The 14987-nt window shown below is 33.5% G+C and overlaps 2 protein-coding genes across 3 annotated transcripts in view; both read right to left on the bottom strand.

The window, feature by feature from the left end:
- The window catches only part of LOC123664852 (ATP-binding cassette sub-family C member 4-like), a 65756-nt gene extending 63722 nt beyond the window's left edge, over nt 1–2034 (bottom strand). The window contains exons 1-2 of the mRNA XM_045599269.1: nt 1727–2034; nt 1347–1454 (exon numbers count right to left, since the gene is read on the bottom strand). Of these exons, the coding sequence (XP_045455225.1) occupies nt 1347–1420 (74 nt within the window). The 5' untranslated portion in view covers nt 1421–1454; nt 1727–2034. The remainder of the gene's footprint in view (nt 1–1346; nt 1455–1726) is intronic.
- Nucleotides 2035–9317: 7283 nt separating this feature from the next.
- Nucleotides 9318–13932, bottom strand: LOC123664770 (COMM domain-containing protein 2-like). Of its 2 annotated transcripts, none has more exons than XM_045599257.1 (5): nt 13863–13932; nt 13368–13445; nt 13196–13278; nt 12915–13088; nt 9318–9717 (listed from the first exon to the last, which is right to left on the bottom strand). In XM_045599257.1, the coding sequence occupies exons 2-5, from the start codon at nt 13396–13398 to the stop codon at nt 9406–9408; spliced, it is 600 nt and encodes a 199-aa protein (XP_045455213.1). In that variant the 5' UTR covers nt 13399–13445; nt 13863–13932; the 3' UTR covers nt 9318–9405. The 2 variants fall into 2 exon arrangements, with proteins under 2 accessions (XP_045455213.1, XP_045455208.1); XM_045599252.1 differs by lacking the exon at nt 13863–13932 and adding an exon at nt 13548–13736.
- Nucleotides 13933–14987: the final 1055 nt, after the last annotated feature.

Genomic DNA, 14987 nt, shown 5'->3' with positions numbered 1-14987 from the left:
AGTGCTTTATAGTACTTAATAAAAACATGATTAAATTTACTAGTCACCCTTACGATTTTTGAAAGTTTCCCTCGATTTCTCTCGGATCCCATCATCAGATCTTGGTTTCCTTATCATAGTACCAAACTATGGATATCTCCTTTCCAACAAAAAAAGAATTATCAAAATCGGTTAATAAACGAAGAAGTTATCTCCGAACATACATTAAAAAAAAAAAAAAAATATATATATATATATATATATATATATATATATATATATATATATATACGGTCGAATTGAGTAACCTCCTCCTTTTTTTTTGAAGTCGGTTAAAAATTTATCAAAATTGGTACACAGTAGTAAAAAGTTATTGTGGATTTTCGAGAGTTTCCCTTGATTTGTCTAGGATCCTATCATCAGATCCTGGTTTCCTTATCATGGTACCAAACTAGGGATATCTCCTTTCCAACAAAAAAAGAATTATCAAAATCAGTGCATCCAGTAGAAAGTAATGCGGTATAATACACGACGAGAAAAGTGTCAAGTAAAAACGCATTATTAGATATACCTAACTCGAAAAGTAATTGTTTGATCTCAAATAAATTTAAATGGGACCAATTGAAACACACCACCTTTCGATTAAAAAAAAATGTCGAGATCGGTCCACCCGGTCAAAAGTTCTGATGTAACATACATATAAAAAAAAAATACAGTCGAATTGAGAACCTCCTCCTTTTTTGGAAGTCGGTTAATAAAGGTTCACTGCTCGTTCCCGGTAGGTGATAGCATGATAATATGTAGTCTATGTTGACCCGACTTCTTAATAATATTCGTGCCAAATTTAAAGTAAATCCATGCGGTACTTTTTGAGTTTATCCCGGACATACATACAGACAAAAAGACAAAAATTCTAAAAAATATATTTTTAGTTTCGGTATCGATTGTAGATCACGCCCCAAGTATTCTTTTAAAATAAATTCAATGTACAGTTTTGACTTTCCTACCATTTTATTATATGTATAGATAGATAGATTACTTATCGAAAGCGGCCTATAGTCATTTGACAGACTGACGTACATACGAATGGACAAACGACAAACTTATTATTTGTAATAAGCTGTTCCTAGCTAAAAAACCCAAAAATAAGCAAACGAACACAATATCAAATATTTCCAAATCCAATAAGAGTACATATCTAAACGATTTAAACAAAACAAGAAGTAGGTAGATTAGATTTTAAATGTGAGAATTTAAAAGCTACGGTATAAAGAAACTTGGCAGTCTTAATTTAATATATTAATAAATGCTAATAAATATTGGTTTATAAAAAATATATAGCACAAAATTAATAAAAATGTTCTTACCATAAAAATACTTTTGATAAAAAACCTGCTTGATCATTGGGGTTTTTCTCCGTTAGCACCACTTTTGAGTCCATGTTGCAGGATTAATTTCACTGTACGAAAAGACGTCTATGCAGTAACAGAAAATATTAGAAAATGAATTGTAGGTATCTATTTTGTAACTTTTGATATTTACTAGATACACTACTGGTAGTTGAATAAGTACAATATTTAAGTACGTTAACGAGCACCAAATACACTTAATGTACACAACAATATATTATAATTAAATATAATATATTATATTCGCAGACTTTTGAAATCTGCATGTCGTAATTCTGGAGGGTTAACACAAAAAGTGTTAAATCATATATAGCTAAATATTTACGAAAGAATATTACATTGAATTAGGATTCAATAGCCTTTATACGATTCCACGAAAAAACTAACCGCACTCACGTCCCCAGGGCCACTTTTTTATCACGACGTTAATAAATTCAAAATTTTATTTATAATTAAAACATGTAAAAATATTAAGTACGACGAAATTCTGAAGTCAATAAGAAGTGTATCACAGATAGAATGGTAAGCGGTGGGTCCGTGCGAGTGCTCAAACAAGAGTGCACAACACCGTTCTGCCACCGAGTCGCCGACAAACTGAACTACTGACAAACGGCAGGAACGACGTGCGCTCGCATCTCTCGCTCTACACTCCGCATGATCCCGATTTCTGCTGAATCATTGCCGGTTGTCGCTTGTTGATATAAATAAGTATTGTATTAGCTAGCCTGTTTAAATTGATCGAAATGTTTTTGACCAAAACGCTATAATTGCGCTCGTAAAATACAAAACATTTAGCGCTAATATTGCATTATTATTATATACTAGCATCCGGTTCAGCCTTCGCACGGGTATTTAATAAAAATTTCAAAATATTTTTTCCCTTAATTTTTAGAGTTCCGTACCCAAAGGGTAAAAACATCTGTCCATCCGTCCGTCCATCTGTTCGTCTGTCTGTCACCAGGCTATATCTCAAGAACCGCGATAGCTAGACAGTTGAAATTTTCACAAATTATGTATTTTTGATGTCGCTATAAATACTAAAAACAAAATAAAATAAATATTTAAGGGAGGCTCCCATACAACAAGCGCGATTTTTTTGCTCGATATCAATAAAGGCAACAAGTAAGCACTTGAAATATTCACAAACTACTCAGTTGTATTAGTTGGATTGTATTAGTTTAATAATAAATAATAAAATTAAAATAAAAATAAAAAATATTTACACGAAATAAAAATTGTCTAAATATTTTACCTAGTCAATGGTACGGAACCCTTCGTGTGCGAGTCCGACTCGAACTTGGCCGGTCTTTGAAAATATAATATAGCCTATGTCACCCGCGGATAGTGTAGGTTCCCAACAGTGAAAGAATTTTTCAAATCGGTTCAGTAGCTTCAAAGCATATTCAATGCAAACACACAAACAATCAAATCTTTCCTCATTATAATATTAGTACAGATAACTCAACGCAACATTAATCACTTGTTGTGATTAATAAGCTTATCGTTAGGTATAATATAAATTTATACTAAATTTTATGCGTTTTTAAACAAATGAGCGGCATCACACCCTCGACCGCCAACACAACAGACAAAATAAAGAGGGTTATAGACGTACGAACTTAAGGAACGCGGTTTTTAAAGGTATGATTCGGATCTGGGCAGTCGCGACCCGGCAGCCGCGGCCCTGCAGCCGCGACCGCGGTCGCGACCCACCGCTTCGTAGGGAATTGTATGCAATAGTAACCAACGCAAGCGACCGAGCAGCGCGGCCGGGGGGCGTGGCCTACGCGCGGCCTTGGCAGCGCCGCCGAGCCGCTCTGGTGGCAGTAGGGTCGCGCTGCCCGTTCGCAGAGAATTTCTTTTCCTTTACATTTAAGTGCCGTTTTATCAGGATTTGATAGGTGCCTTCATCAATTCTAGACGTATATAATGAATCGATGTTATTCCTCTTTGATGATAGCAAGATCAACATAATTTCATCATCCTCTTCTTCGTCTTCTATCAGTCTCTTCACGAGTTCTCGCTTTCGTATATTTAAATAGTCAGACATAGTGAATATTTTATACACGACTGGAATGCACAAGCGTTCACACTGAGTGCTGTTTGACTAATGCACGCGGCAGTCGCTGCCCGGGTCACGGACGCTGCTATCCGTAAGCCTCTAGCAGCGCTGCACAGCAGCGACAATGGGTCGCGGCAGCTGGTCGCCACTGCCGGGTCGCGGCTGCCCAGATCCGAATGCTGCCTTAAGATCGCGGCTCGACGTCGGTGACTCACGTGAAACTTACTCATTTTCAAAGAGTAAAATAACTTGCATAAACAGCTCATTCTGGGTTGCGATGTCGTCGACAGAAGAAGCTTTGTGTTATGTAGGAATTGTATCGTATTACATTTTAGAAACCGATAAAAGACGAAATTCGGAAATAATTCATTTTAAGTAACTTCACAATCAAAAGTAACAAAAATTATAAATACTTACACTATAAAAAACAACAATATTATAGATAACCCAGAATTACACAACTAATTAAATTTAATGTACCCACTAGGTTCTTTCGTAATTTTGCACCATTTTATATCCTACCTTGACATAGTAATTATCGTCGAAATTCCTTTATTTGCAGATCACGATACGATTAATACACAGCACTACACGATTTAATGACTTTTTGTGCGATCATGGTGATGTTGATGTTTTTCTGATTAAACCTTACTTTATCAGACGATTGGTGACCACACAATATTTCTCTTCCGATAGCTAATAATGTCTAAGCAGTTTAATGATCCAGCTAAGTTTTCAAACCATCCTAAGTTTAAATTTTGTTCTACTCAAACTAGCACTCTTATTAATCTAGCACTCTTTAGTTGTTAATTGTAAAAACTTCTAAATTTTAGTTTTTAATTGTATTTTTTAATTTATGTATAGCTGTAAGTTTTTCTGAATAAATAAAATAAAATAAGCGTTGCGCGTCCACGGACTGGCGAAACATAATTATGTTAGCTCGCAAACGAAAAAAAAAAAAATCAGACTTCAATTACCTCGACCATGGTAGGTAGACGAAAAAACAGTCAAGTAAATACGCATTATTAGATATAACCCAAAAACTACTTGTTAGATCGCAATCAAATTTAACTGGGACCACACGACACACACTATCTTGTGATTAAAACAAAAATCATTATCTATTAAAGTCTTTTATTGAAAATAGATATTGTTTATTTAACTCATCAAGGGTGGCAATAGAAACTCTATCTTGTTACGTATATTGTTGAGTGCGACTTATAGTATACTGTATATGTGAATAAAAATGTCTCCAAAATATACCTTCCAGGTTTTCAAGTAGAAGGGATAATTTGAGGACAGTCCGCAAATTATACTTCCCTAAAAACTGTCCTCAAACCATACGCTTAATATAAAGATACTTTGAAACCAGTCTCCAAAGTATACAAATGTCCCCACACCATACGTCCGCTCGAAAGACTGTCTGCAAACCCTACGTTATGCATTATATATATATATATATATATATATATACAGGGTGGGGATGACAATACGACAATAACTTTGACATCGTATATGTAATGATATTCCAAGCCCACATACAAAAAATCAATAAAATACATCCAGTAGTTTAGTCAAAAAATATGATTTTTCATTTTTTAAAATTACTACGTGTTGTATAACATTAATAAACGGTCACCCGCAGGTTAACGACCCTTTGAGCGCGACGGTACAAACATAATATTACGCGTACGCGTAATTTAAAAACGTGCAAAATTGTTATCTATTTTGGTAGGTCAGTGTTAGACGTGGGCTATAACAGGTGAAACATGTTACCTGTTATATCTGTTACTGTTATGGAAAAATAACAGATATCAATACCTGTTATAAAATAACAGCCTGTTATTTAAGTTTATGCGGATAACGAATTTTGTTCTTGTACATTGTAAACTGAACAATTCCCTTCATCAACCGACTTCCAAAAAAGGAGGAGGCTCTCAATTCGATTGTATTTTTTTTTATATATTACATCAGAACTTTTCACTGGGTAGACCGATTTCGATGTTTTACTCACTTTTTTATTGAAAGACATTTTTATGCCTAAATAGGTAAAAATTTTACACCTAAACCTAAGTCCTAACAAATAATAAGAAAACAAACTAACAATACACTATTTTTAATCGAAATCTAAACTATATAGGTATACAATGAATATAAACACTAACTAAGTAACTAACTATTACTAACTAACAACACTGACTAACTAACTATTAAACTAATTTTAAAAACAAGAAATACAAGAATCTTAAAATTTCTTCTATCACTTCCAATATTCAAAACGCTTTGTAATTTGTTCCATTATGAAATTTTAATAAAGAGGAATTTCAAAATTTAAACATTATCAATCATAATCACAAATGAATATCATTCTTATTATTTATGTCGTAAAGTTGAATTTACAAGGTTAATTTATTAACCAATCATGTCAAACCGGGATGAGCCAACGTTTGGATACACAGCATGATTTCAAACGAGTGACACATATTTTATTTAACAATATTTATATATTAAAATACTTATATTTAAATAATAAAGTTGGTTTTACAGTACTTGATTCATAAAATATTATTTATTAGTAACACACAATATGGCACTACAATTTTTACAATGTATCCGAATAAGAGACAATACATAACATGACCACATTTGGGAGTTAATATTTTTGGGGTAATAAATACTAGGTGCTTCCCTTTTTGGCATGGTATAGGCATTGCAGTGCAACTGAGAGGTAAATATGTGTATTGTGTAATAAAATACTAGGTGTTTCTCTATTTTGCAAGGCGCGATACTTATGAGCTAGAGTGAGATAAGAAATGTTATTCGAGAAATAACAGACTGCTAATAACAGTTGCGGTAACAAGTAACAATAGTATTTGGTATAAGTATTTGATATTTACGTATCTGTTACTTAATGTTATTTTAGATAACAGTTATTTCAAATTCAGAATAACAGTTGTTATTTGTTACTTTCAAATACCTGTTATTTTTATCTGTTCCAATAAATACGCCTCACATCTAGTCAGTGTTGTGTTAAGACATATTAAAAACATTTGTTAAATAGTTTTAATATTCAGTATGATTCTAATAATTTTCTTTTTATAATTTTTGTTTTTTAAAAATTTATTGTTTCTTTTAATGCTTAAATTTTAAATTCTGAAAATCTAAATTCTGAATCTAACATAGTTTTTGCAAGTAGGTAATATCACGGGGAGCACACATGGCATATCAACAATATTTAATAAATTTAAGTATTTCATTGACTATTTTTATTTCAAGATCAAAATATTCGCGAAACTTTTGCTCGAGCAGTTCAACAAATGCGATAAAGACAACAAATAACAATAACAACAATTATTAATAATAAAATACCACGTTATTACATTAAAATATTAAATCTTGCAACAGCTGAAAAAAAACAACGTGGCACGTGTGTTGCAATGACCCTGAGAACGTGTAACGGTGTAAAGGACAACTGGCTGTGCCAGGGCTGCTAGAAAAATTTGTCACACTCATACAAAATTTTCTGTGGTCATATTTTTTAACAAAAGAATTTGTTGGCTTAAAATTCGTATCATTTTCGTTTCTTCTTATTAATTGCTAGGCTAATAATGTGCCCTTAAGGGTATCATTGGATAAACTGTATCTAAGTATTGTTCTGATTAAATTAACTTCGCTGAATTCTCGTTCACATTACAGATTGCACTGTAATGGGGAAAACATAACAAATTTAAAGCAAATTGAGCCAGTGTTTTATAATTTTCAAATTGTTTTTTATTTCAAAATGTTTTTTTTTTTTTCAAGTCGCAATTATTACCACAAGATAAATTATAAGTTTCATTAGAAAGCAAACAAATACAGCCTTAATATGATTTTTCAAAGAGTCCTCATTCATATAAAAGTGGTAGGTTCATTCAAGTAAGGGAAATTAACGAAATTCAAGCTTGCCAGTGAATGATGTTTCTTTAATTATGAAATGCTTCCAGGTAATAGGAATATAAAAATCGTACATTTTGCGTATGATTTTAGTCTAGCGATCGTACATGAGTAAAAATTAAAAAAAAAATCGTATCGATTAAAGTCGTACATCTGTCAGCCCTGGTGCGTAGGCTAGCGTAAACAAAACATGTTATAACCTGTTTTTAGTTTTTCCCTGAGTTGCCGCGTACGCGACAAGCGGCCAGTGGTCTCTGTGCCGTTTATTTAGGTACTCATGTTTCTTGATGTCATACGCGTTGATTTGTCAATTTTCTACATATGCGCACGAGTTTTGTTCGTTTTAATTAATTATTGGATTATCTCGAAAGACTTGGAGTGATTGTGCGATATTTTAACGCTTTATTTTTATAGTGACAAGAACATTAACGTAGAATAAATGCCTAGTTTAATAGTTATTAGGTGAATTGTGCGAAATTAGGCGCTAGTGTTAATAGTAAGAATAGTTTTTATTTTATTTACAATGCCACGTTATAATTACACAGCTTCGGAGTACATGATTTGTGTTTACGGAGAATGCCACGGCAAGGCTAATTTAGCAATACAGAAGTACCGGGAGAGATATGGGAACACCCGTATTTGTCCAACCGATGGCCGCACTATTTCAAATGCTTTTCAGAGGATACGGGAAGATCAATGCTTAATCCCGCATTTTCTGTGAAGTTTTGTAACAAACGACTTGTACTCAACAGACGTAAATACAGTTGATGAGTTAAAAAATAGAATTATTAGACCTTTTAATAAATTAAAAAATATGGCCACTAATGGCGACATCATGTCAAAATTAATGAATTAAATTATAAAAAGATAATTATTTTAGATATAATTTAAAAATTTAGTAACCTACTATGACTGACCAAACAAACCAACGTACCTAGTTCGTAGTAGTTCGTTGTGTCACCGCGCGTCATAACAGGTCAGTGAACCTATAGTCACACATGTTGTAGTATAATTTTATTATATTTTTCTTATTTAGTTTGTTTGAAAAAATCATTTTTTTGATTTTGACGTTAGAACTTTTTTGATGGTTTTGAAATACTCCTATAAACTAGTATTACCTATGTTATCAATTTTTGTCGTATTGTCATCCCCACTCTGTATATATAATGCAACGAAACATTGAGCTACAATTTATAATAGTTTAGTTAATTTTTAATCGTTTTTCAAGTAGATTTATACGATATGCAAATAAAATTTCATAAAAATCGGTCCAGCCGTTTCGGAGGAGTATAGTAACTAGCATTGTGATACGAGAATTTTATATATAACTAGCTGACCCCGCAAACGTGGTTTTGCCATATATGTTATTAATCCCCTTGATTAATCCTTTTAACTTAGGGGTATAACAAAATAAATGTTGGCCGATTCTCAGACCTATCCGATATTCACACAAAATTTCATAAAAATCAGTCCAGCCGTTTCGGAGTCGTATGGTAACTAACATTATGACACGAGAATTTTATATATAAGATAAAATTGAGTGAAAATTAATTTTAATTACTGTATTTTTTGGATTAAGTACTTGTTTTACTTAAATTAGATTAAAGCACTGCAAAACGATTACATTTTACAGTTAATAGGAATAATACTGCTGTGTGGTTACATCGGTAAAGAATATAGCTGCACCCTCTTCCCGTGGGTGTCGTAGGAGGCGACCAGGGGATAACATAGTTCCACTACCACCTTGGAACTTAAAAAGCCAACTGATGGTGGGATAACCATCCAATTGTGGGCTTTGAAATACACAGGCTTAAGACGGGCAGGAGCGTATTCGGTGCGACAAAGCCAGCCCTGCGGTCACCAACCCGCCTGCCCAGCGTGGTGACTATGGGACAAACACATGATTTCACAGCTATGACAAATAAATAAAATACTGAAATATTTACTTTTTGTATTAAATTAAATTAAACATTACATAGCTATTTTAATCGAATACAGTATAAATACAATATATTTTTTACATTATAATGCTCTTTGTACTTTGCGTATATGCTGACTTTTAGACTCTTTTAAAGCTTCTTCTAGCCTGTTTGTTAGGTGTACTAAGTTGGAAAGATCAGATTGTAGAAGAATGTGATTTATAATATGCTGGCATTGACTGGCTGTCTTGGCGTCTTGTATTGACGACACTATACTACTACAGGGTAAGCTATTTTTTTGTTTTGATGTTATATGTGCAAAATCATCACTTTGACCAAAGTTTTTAGGAGTTGTTAGAACAAAATCCATAACAACCATAGGCTTTATTTCTTCTTGTGAACTCTTTGAAGCCACCTGCAATGATTATTGTAATAAGAATATTTTTAAATCTTTAATTTTATTAATAAATTAAACAAAAATCACATAAATTTGCATTAGCAATTATTTATATTTATTACAGTTATTAACATTCGCTTATTTTGTGTTAATAATTTAATAATTATCATACAATAATAGTAATGAAATATAGTAAAGTGTATAATGTAGTAAATGATACAAAATTGTGTGCATAGTATGTAATTGCGGATATACGAAAATTTTGACAAAACGTACACATGCTAGATAGTTTGCTGTGTACAGTCGGCCAATAAAGTGGTGTACCAGTTTTGATTTAGTTTTCTGGTCATCAAAAATTACAACAAAGTTCGTTATTAAAAGATATTACTTCTTCTTCTTCTTTAATTTATGGCATGTCAGCGTCGCAACTATTCGTTGTGCAACATTCTGCCAGTGTCAAGTATGAGATTATGTAAATTACGGAGGAAACTAGTTTTTGATGCAAGAAAGAACAATTGTTTGGGTTTTGTTACCTGCAGACAAATATAACAAATATTTTAGTAATTATCAGAGAGTTATACATCTAGGGTAGGGTCTAAACATAATTCTACTCTACAAAATGTAATATAATTATTAATATCTAACCATGTAATATAATTATTTATTGCAATAAATAGCATACAGTCTTTGCCTCAAATTCATAAAAATTATAATTTAATGTTATTAATGTTAATAAATTTGGATAGGAGAAATACCAATTCGGGGTTGTTGTAAAAGTTTAGTAGAGAGGAAACATTCATAGGAAGAGGGATGTTCAATTCAGGAAGAAGATTGTATATAGTGAATGAGTTGTTACGACAGGCGAAGAAAATATGGTCGAGGGACCCCTCTTCAAAACCACACTCGCACAGAGAGGAGTCTCTTATTCTAATTTTATTTAGAAAGACTGGGGTACAGCAATGGCCTAAACGAATTCTACATAAAATAGAGACAGATTTTTTATTCAATTTCTTGAACTTTGAAAACCATGGTTTTCTTGGAATAATGGGTTGGAATGAGGCATAAAATCTTCCTTTTATTTTGTTGGTCTTATCCCAGTCGTCGTGCTGTGTGGCTACGGCACTAAAGAATTTAGCCACCCCCTCTCTTCCCGTGGGTGTCGTAAGAGGCGACTAAGGGATAACAAGGTTCCACAACCACCTTGGAACTCAAGAAGCCGACCGATGGCGGGATAACCATCCAACTGCTGGCTTTGAAATACTCAGGCCGAAGACGGGCAGCAGCGTCTTCGGTGCGACAAAGCCAGTACTGCGGTCACCAACCCGCCTGCCCAGCGTGGTGACTATGGGCAAAACACATGAGTTCACGTTTTATTTTGGCGTAAACTTGTGGAGGCCTATGTCCAGCAGTGGACTGTATAGGCTGTAATGATGATGATGATGATCCCAGTCGTTCTGCCAAGATTGGTATGCTTGTCTCTGAGGAAGATTGAGGATATCGTAAGTTTGATACCTGTAGTATTTATTGTCCACCTGATGGAAAGTAGCCTGCTTCGCAAGAGAATCCGCTACCTCATTACCTCTAATGCCTGAGTGTCCTGGGATCCAAACTAAAGTAATGTTTAGGCCTTTACTTGAACTTTTGAGTAGAGAGTTTCTAATATTTAAGATGATATCACTGTTTAATTTATTATAAATAGGGTTGATAATAATGGATTCCAGGGCACTTTTTGAGTCAGAAAAGATGACAGCGCTAGATATATTATGGCTCTCTATAAATAGACAAGCCTCTAATATACCCACACACTCACCAGTAAATACAGATGAATGGGGAGGACATTGAAATTGAAAAGATATTACTGAAAGAGACATATCATAATGACGTAAGCCTAATTGATAAGTATTCATACCTACGTCATTATTATAACTAGTCTGGCCATAAATACTGTTACAAAAAAACTTTTCTTTTTTTCAACTTTTTAATTATTTTGAAATTGAAACACGTATATTATTTTTAATTCTTCAAAAGCTTGGTATCAGCCGTAGGTTCGTATATCGTACTATCGACAGATACAGCAACACTGCGTCTGTCGAAGACCAGAAAAGATCGGGGCGGTCGCGTGTTGTTAGAACTACAAAGGCTGTTAATGCTGTTAATACTGTTAATGATGTTAAAGTCAGAATTCGTTGAAACCCCATTAGGAAGCAAAAAATCTTATCGCGAGAAATGAAGATTCTCGCTAGGATTTTGTCGCGTATTATAAAACAAGACCTGAAGCTCGGTGCTTATCGCCGATATACAGGAAATTTACAATTAAATAGAGTGGATCGATCAAAAGTCTTCTGTCACGATACGCAGGTGAAAGGCACAGAAATATCCTCTTACCGATGAAAAAAATGGCCTGCTCTAAACGACACGGCGACATTGAGTCTTTTAAAAAATCTTTGGAGCAAGCAGTGGCAAAATTTCCCTTGGAAACAGTGCGTAAATCCATAGATTCGTGGCCAAACAGATTAAAGGCCTGTATAAAAACTACAGGTGGCTATTTCGAATAGAATATTTTTTATTTTTTGCTGAGACGTTAATAAATATGTAGGTATAAATTTTAATAATATTACATTACTTCATTTTAAAAAAATGCATTTTCATTTGTAACAGAACTTATGGCTGGACTAGGTACATGACATTTTAAGCTCTATCTATCGGGGGACTTCGCCCGGCCGGGGGACTTCGGCCGGCCGGGGGACTTCGGCCGGCCGGGCGACACGGCCCCACACTTCTGAGGGGTGGCCTTGTTGTGAGTGATGCCACCCAACCATTGTGCCGGGGCCCGGAGGCTTTATCCGGGCCTACCGCCGGGGCGAGGTTTCGAATGCTAGCGTGACCCCATCTCTCCCCACCCAGGCGGACAACTGCTCACACGTGGTGGTTTTTAGTCAGTAGAAGTCTGACATAACTCTCTGGCACCCCCGCGCTGGAGGGTATCTATGATGGATTTTCCCCACGTAAAAAAAAGGTTATCAATAATCAGATAAAGACAGCAATAGAAGTTGTCAGATCGATCTGCAAGTGAAACTAATCTTTATCACCTATGAATCTGCAATTGGCATTCAACCTTAGGGTGGTACACCACTTTCTTGGCTGACGGTACCTTGCGTTGATGAGCCTTGAAAAAATAAATAAAAACTTCACTTTTTAAAACTTAAAAATACTACCTGCACTTCAAATCTCCAAGTAAGATCCAGGTAACTGGGGTCTTTCTGTTGAAGTAAGTTTATAGCTCCTGATATTTCTGCTTTTTTAGCATTATGTAATTTTACTAGAACTTGTTGTTGTTCTTCAGAAAACCCAGCTAGAGCTAGAGATGATCGAAAGTTTGGTTCTGACAACTGGAATAAATATAAGAACAGATAGTTGTGAACATTTATAGATAGAAAATATTAGAAATACGTTTCATAAATTTATCACAGATTTATTTCAGAAATATGTTACCTACATTATGTTTACATCCTTCTACAATTAAATAAGCCAGTGCATGGATAAGATTTTGTACTACTGACACTAGAACATCTAGTTTTTCTGAAAAATAAACCTTATTATGATTAATTTTTAAATCTTTAAAAGCAAATACTTAATAATTATAAGTATGTAAGTAAACATATTTTTACCTGCAGCAATAGCACACTTTTTCTCATTCATGCCATTATTAAGATAATCAATAGTAAGTTTACAAAAATCTACTAAAACTGTAACAAGAAAAGATTATTCGATTAGACAAAAGAAAATTAAGAACGAAAAGAAGAAAATAATAATGACTACTAAATTTTATTTAGTTATGTATACTTAACCCTGAATAGAGTGTTGATGTAGTAAATTCAGGTGGTCTTTTTGTAACTCACTCAAGAATATTATCATTATGGCAAGTTTGAAACAAATAATTTCACAAATTGTACAAACTAATTAAAATATATATTTTTAGTGATTTTTAGTTGCACTCTTTACTTGATCTCTTTCAAATAAAAGTTACTGGAATATCAACAGCTTAAATTTCTGTTGTAAATTGATTTATAATTATAGTGCTGAATTTTCAGTTTAAATTACTTAAAAATAAATTAGATAATAATATACAATTTAATAATATCATTTTAATGCATGAACCCTACTTTTTATATATTAAATAGCAATTTAGTAACATAATGTCTTGAAACAGGCTTGCACACAGTGTTGCAAAAGTGTAAAATAAAAAATCGGTATATATGCCTCCGAAAAATCGGTAAAAATCGGTAGATTTTTACTCGGAGTAAAACAAAAGTATTTTAAGTCAATAATGCGTTCATTTATTTAAATTTGTTCCGTTAACATAAATCAAATTCTTTATTTGCATGAATATAGTTAATACATAAGGTGTTATTAGTTACAATGTCTCATATAATCTAGCTTAAACGGCGTGCAAATTTTTGTTCCATTTATAATTATAATTTTTTTACATTACAGAAAAAGAAAGTACTCAAAAGCAATACGTTTTATCACTAAGAAACATTAATTATAGAAGTAGTCCATACAAGCATCATAAATACAAACAAATCAAAGATAATAATTGCATAATTTCAGTCTTCGCAGCAACTGCTAAATTGCTAATAATGAAACAGATTATTAGTATTCCCGACTTCCCGTGGGTGCGATAGAATAGCACGTTGCCGCGAAAGAAGTATGAATTAGCGATGAATTCGCTTAACACTTCACAAAATTTCGCAACTACATTTAATTTGTTAAATGTGAATTGAATACTAATCCTAATCCATCGAAATAATCCAAAAATAATCTATCACTAGTCCTATACCTAATTCAAGAAACAAACCCGAAGAAAGTTATCTTCAGGGATTTTCCCTTGTATACTCACCAGACAATAATAAACTCTATTATATCACGTGTTAGTACAATTTGTTTTATCTACACTAATGTTGTAACATTCTACTTATGTTTCCAATACTTGACTTATAATTACTACTGTTATAGCGCAGACAACAAAACACTCAATTTAAGCAATTTCACATGATGGTATAATATCCACATCGATATCGTAAAATCTCATTATAACATCGCGCGCATGCGCGCAGCTGCGCTCTCATTGGTTAGATTTTAATGGCGGCAAAATCACTGTGACAATACACGTACGCGTGAATTTAATTTAATAAATTAAAAGTTAAAAATGGATAGCGACGATGATATTTGTACGCCTCCGGATATTCTAGAATTGGCAACAAAATTAACTCACAATCTTTTGCCAG

Source organism: Melitaea cinxia, chromosome 2 (genome assembly GCF_905220565.1).
Source record: "Melitaea cinxia chromosome 2, ilMelCinx1.1, whole genome shotgun sequence".
Classification (NCBI taxonomy): domain Eukaryota; kingdom Metazoa; phylum Arthropoda; class Insecta; order Lepidoptera; family Nymphalidae; genus Melitaea; species Melitaea cinxia.
This window is presented reverse-complemented; position numbering and strand designations above follow the sequence as displayed.